Source organism: Zea mays, chromosome 5 (assembly GCF_902167145.1).
Source record: "Zea mays cultivar B73 chromosome 5, Zm-B73-REFERENCE-NAM-5.0, whole genome shotgun sequence".
Classification (NCBI taxonomy): Eukaryota; Viridiplantae; Streptophyta; class Magnoliopsida; order Poales; family Poaceae; genus Zea; species Zea mays.
Window position 1 is genome coordinate 129,541,401 of NC_050100.1, and position 5,508 is coordinate 129,546,908.

At 44.7% G+C, this 5,508-nt stretch overlaps 1 protein-coding gene across 1 annotated transcript; it reads right to left on the reverse strand.

Moving 5' to 3' along the window:
* Positions 1 to 261: 261 nt before the first annotated feature.
* LOC100382256 (sugars will eventually be exported transporter4a) lies at positions 262 to 3,105 on the reverse strand. Its single transcript, NM_001175008.1, has 5 exons — positions 2,921 to 3,105; positions 2,360 to 2,396; positions 1,778 to 2,156; positions 1,291 to 1,410; positions 262 to 862 (listed from the first exon to the last, which is right to left on the reverse strand). The coding sequence occupies exons 1-5, from the start codon at positions 2,961 to 2,963 to the stop codon at positions 683 to 685; spliced, it is 759 nt and encodes a 252-aa protein (NP_001168479.1). The 5' UTR covers positions 2,964 to 3,105; the 3' UTR covers positions 262 to 682.
* Positions 3,106 to 5,508: the final 2,403 nt, after the last annotated feature.

The window sequence follows — 5,508 nt, forward strand, 5'->3', positions numbered from 1 at the left end:
GCTAAAAATTCCATGAAAACAAATCGAGCTTCACCGCTAAAACTCATTGCCGAAATTCTTTACCGAGTGTAAAAAGATCCTTGTCGAGTGTAAAATGATCTTTGCAGAATGTTTGGAGCGAGTCCAGTAAGTAGTGACTGTGGGAATAGTCCGGATCTAGAAGTGGTAATTATCAACGCACGTAACAGTATCATAATACTTTTTTTCTACTAATAATGCAAACACCCACAAGATAACAAGGAGAGACCGTGTGATGCGATTGAAAGAGTAAAATGAACATTTTACTATTTGATTGAGACACACCAACACCAATAACAAGTCGCGCTAAATTGCTCAATTATAGCAAAATCCTAGCCGAAACAGAAGGAGAAAAAAAAAGGTCACTCTGCCTTGGAATTAAGGTGGGATTAGCTAAAACAACCCTCCACCTCTAATTTTTGCACGTATACATATAGCGAAGGCAGTGACTCAGCCCCACCAGCTAGCTATGCGCGAGAGTTATTCGGCGAGAACACATATACCGACAGACATTTTTTCTTCCCCCTTTTTTTTCCATTGGCCGGGACGGACAAGCAGCGTGCATATAGAATCACAAAATACATAAAACCCAGCGGCGACATAATTGATTTGCCGCTGGCTTCTTGCTTGAGCATATTGGTGTCGATCGTCACTTGATCGTCGGTCAGTATTGGCCCGCGCCGGCTTGGTTGTTGGTCTTGCCGCCGTCGACGACCACCCCGGTCATGGCGATCTGGTCGGCCTTGCGCTTGCGCGCCTCGATGATCTCCTGGGTGGACTTGTAGTAGATGGCGTACAGCACCAGCTGCGCCACCGCGAACAGCACGCCCAGCCCGTTGGGGATCTGCAGGCACACACAAGCTAGTTAATTAATTCCCTGTCACGTTGCCATCATCCCCACAGCGCGCGCAACAAACAACAGGACTGTGAGGGCAAGTCGCTCGGCACAGGGTTAGGTGGCAGTGCCTGGTGCGTGCACGCACGCGGACCGCCGTCCACGGCTGGTCGATCGTGTCGTGCCCATGGCGCGTCAATTGTTGTTTACTAGCTAGCTAGCTAGTAGCTATGATGACCCGCCGTACGAGGGATTGGTCAGAGATGCATGAGGTCAAAGATGGAACGTCAGCTGGTCTTACTACCATGCATGCACTTTCTAATACTAGTTGGTACTTTGTATTATTAGTAGTAGTATTAATCTGTAAGCGTAGTCTTATATTAGTCCTCCTTCTATGCTGCGACTATTATATACACACACAGTAGTTAGTAGCTTACAGTAATGTAGAGGTCGAAGCGGATGAGCGCGTAAGCAGTCCAGCAGATGCCATTCACGAGGGAAGCCAGCGACAGGAACAGGGGCATGTACTCCACGCTCTTTGTCTGGATCACCATTTTCTGATCACACCGGAAGGAAAAAATTAAACACACATATATATAGTATATAGAAGAAGAAACATTAATTAGCACGAGGGGAAAAACTATTTTTTACAAAAAAAAACACCTCACTGGTGAACGAATAAAGAACAGGATGATCGAGCCACCGCTTGTGCGCGTGTATTTAAATATTCTCCAACAAATAAAGTAGATAAAAAAATATTAAAGCTACTACAATAATGATCATCAGCCCCACTCCTACTTTTCATATTCTCTCCAACATAAAGAATCGAAGCCCTTGATGCCGACGACAGAGCCGCCGCCGGCCGGCCGACAGGAGGGCGAGAGTCGTTCGTATATATATATATACGTACGTACGCGTACGTACCATGACGGAGAGCGGGGCGGCGTACATGCCGGTGCCGAAGAGGACGCAGAGGATGCCGACCACCATGGACCTGCGCTCGTGCGTGTGCGCCAGGCTGAGCACCAGCGCGGCGACGGCGCCGACGAAGCCCACCTCGGCGGCCAGCAGCAGGACCACCTTGCGCCGCGCAGCCCCCACCGAGTAGAGGAGGAAGAGCGCCACGTAGGTCAGCTGGATCGCCATGCCGGTGCCGTTGATGGTGATCACCAGCATGCTGTGCGGGTGCACCGCCGGCAGCCCGTACAGCACCCACATCATGCAGTTCAGCAGCGTCGCCACGTACGGGATCGGCGAGTACTGCTCCACCGACCCTTTCTTCCAGATGCGGATGAACGTAGGCCTGTACGTCACATGTATATATATGTGAGTGTTATATATGCATTCATACATGCCATGCATACGTCGTACGAATTGTCGAATTGTATGTATGTATGCGCACGTACTAGCTAGTACTATGATTATATTGTTGCATGTTTTTTAAAACTTATTTTTTTTTTTGTTTCTTACTGTACTGAGAGACAAAATGAATGAATTGATTCTTACACTGGGGAGAGGAAGAGCACGAGTGCAGTTCCATTGCCTGCAACAAATAGTAGACAAAAACAAAAAATTAACAGAGAGGTGAATATTTAATAACCAGCTTGACGCAAGAACGAACTCTGCAATTGAATCATACTGTAGTGAAAAAAAACATGACCAAGCTAGTATGAGAAACAAAAATGTTTAGATCTCCAGGAAACCCGGGGAATTAATAGGTTAAGGCTTCATTGACAAGGATATGAAAAAGAGCTTGTGACGAGGACATCTGGAATTCTAGACATGCATGTGCAAAGCTTGGCAAAAGGAAAAAAAGAGGTGGATAGAAACTAATAAAGGAGGAAGTGAGCGCGTGCAGGCAGGAAGGCTGGAGCATGAAAACAGCCCGGCAACCCACATGACCTGCTAGTGCCATCTACCAAAGGGAGGCAGCAAGCAACCAGCAGGCTCCAGGCTGGCCTTCTCTGCTGCATACATGTTGCAGCATGCTCTGTGCGTATATGCGCGTTCTATGCAGAGGTACGGTACGGTACGGTACAGTCCGCGCAGGTATTGACGATTACTCACCGATGACGCCGATGGCCGTGCGGATGGTGTCCGGGGAGATCATGGTCGCCGCTGGCTTGGGGAAGCTGATGGCGCGAGGGAGAAGACGATGGGAGATATGGGTAGGACGACGCTGGTGAATTATGGAACGGAGGCGGGACACAAGAGACGAGGGATGGAACGAGAATTGAATGAGCTGATGAAGCTCCTCTCTGGTTCTTGGTGAGTGATGAGCGAGTGAAGCAGGGGGGCTGCTTAAATAGAATAGAGGTGGCTGGTGGTTCCCCTCCAACGCTCTGGCCACGGCCGGCCGCGGGTATCGGGGCCCGCCCTCGCCTCCAGCTCTATCTCTATCTGACTCCCTCTCGCTATCCTGCTGTGTAATCAGCTCTCCCTCTCAAGCGTCTCCTTTTTTCGGTGTACACACTGTTCCTCTCGGTGGGTCTATCTAACATAACAGCGGGCACCCAACTCAGGGAACTAGAATGGATCGGAGCCAGCCACACCTAGCCGGCCAACTCTCTCGTGTTCCTCTTTTCCTTTTCATCTCTGTTTCTTTCTTCACTCTTGTAAGTTAGGTGCAGCATCACAGCGTTTGCACCGTGTCGGGGTTCAGTCGATCTTGTTTACACATCTCGGGAGAAGCACAATTTTCTTCGTAGCTACCAACACTAGGCACGAACGGCCTCACGTACAAAATCTCATCAGCCATGTGGACATTATTACAAGTTTGTATTTATCATCTGCAGTACAACCAACAAACAAAATACGACAGAATACATACCAAAAGCATCATCATACATTGGACATAATAACACCCTCTAGCAGATTGACAGTACTAGGGTCTTCAAAGCCTTGTAATGGTGTCTTTTAGAGGTTGTTTTGTGTAAAATTAGTCATATTTTGTAAAAGTCATTGTATTCCTTGATATTTAACAAATATTCCTTGATAAAAACCACAAGGGGAACTTGATTAGAAAAAAAAAAGGCATGGACATAAGCCCTACTCGCGATCTGTGTCAACAATCTGATGAAGACAGCTATCACATAATCTTCAGATGCCCAATCGCCCGCTCGTTCTGGCACGAGTTTGGCGGTGCCCCAACCGAACATCTGACGACCAGCAGACCTTGGGAGATTAAGCTGCCTTCGTTCCCACATCGCATATCAGCACAGGAACACCGTCATCCATTTATGTTGCTGAACCTGTGGATAAACCGGCACGCAACAGTGTTTCGAGGTGCAAAACCATCCATCCAACGACTTGGGTTCTGTTTGTTTCCTTATATGATTATATAATTCAGCTTATAAGATTATATAAGCATCTAATGACCTATTTATAGATTATTATAATTTAAGTATCTTGATTATATAATCCACCTAATAATCTATGTAGTTCGTTTGTCTATTAACTTATTTGAGCTGAATTATATAATCTAGAGGATAAACAACAGGGCCTTCATCGACAATGTGCTAAAGAGGCTCGACTTTGGGGATGCAGAATTATAGGACAAGCTAGTGAAGTTGGAGTCTGGTGTAGTTACTTCAATTCAATATAATGTAATCTTCCCTATAATCTCACCACCCAATAATGTAATCTAATCCTCCTTTCCTGTAAGATCACTGAGGCTTTGATATGCGCGATGATGAAAAATCCTCTATTCCTTGAGATGATTACTATGGACTGGAATAAGTTGAGGCCTCTTTTAATTTGCCTATGATGAAAACATTACCAATTATAGTGATGGAATGTACATGGTGATGATCTTGGACTTTTGAAGCATTGGAGCGGTGCTATTTTTTTCTTGTATTTGTGGTTTTCATGACTCGCATCAAGACATGCGATACGTCCATGCCTAAGAAATAGATGTGTCTTTATTGATGCTCTGATGGATGGGCTAGACGTGTCTCATGCCACATGACTGTCATGATTGAGGTCTTCTTATATGTTGCTTAAGCTCCAAGTCCAAGGATGAATGAAAAGGCAATGAACTCTGAGGCTTACTATTTCTCACTCTATTCTTGGAAATGCACTGAGACAACGGTTATGACGAACACAAGACCCACTAGTAATTCTGAGCCAACTATGTAAATCATTGTCGTTGTTCACAAATTTTGTAATTTTCTTTAGCTTTTGTATCCATAGCCATATATGTAATTGTGTTTTGAGGATAAATAAAATGAAGCTATTATTCTTTGAGATTGTCTACATGTAATGATTCCATTATTCGTACCTCTATGTCTTGAGATTGTCTACATGTAATGATTCCATTATTAGTTGCTAAACTAGGATGGCTTGTGTATCTTATACAAGCAACCAGTTTAGTACCGACATGGTGAAAATGAGGCAATTGTGAGACAACTATGTAAATCATTTTTGTTACAAATTATGTAATTTTCTTTGGCTTTTGTATCCATTACCATATGTGTAATCGAAAAACATGTAATTGTCTACATGTAATGATTCCATTATTTGTACATTTATTTAAATGGGTAGCACATGTTACATTTAAATGAGTTATCAAACACATATTACATTTGTCAATCCTCAATGGAAGGATTGGTAAATGGCCACACATGTTGATCGAGTATGATCTAGCCTTTGAAACA

Bases quoted from the DNA above. Each gene is read 5' to 3' on its own strand.
- LOC100382256 (NM_001175008.1), bottom strand. From the start codon at position 2,963: ATGATCTCCCCGGACACCATCCGCACGGCCATCGGCGTCATCG. The intron at 2,397-2,920 runs GTGAGTAATCGT...TATTTGTTGCAG, and splicing joins CACGGCCATCGGCGTCATCG to GCAATGGAACTGCACTCGTG. The intron at 2,157-2,359 runs GTAAGAATCAAT...TGTGACGTACAG, and splicing joins GTGCTCTTCCTCTCCCCAGT to GCCTACGTTCATCCGCATCT.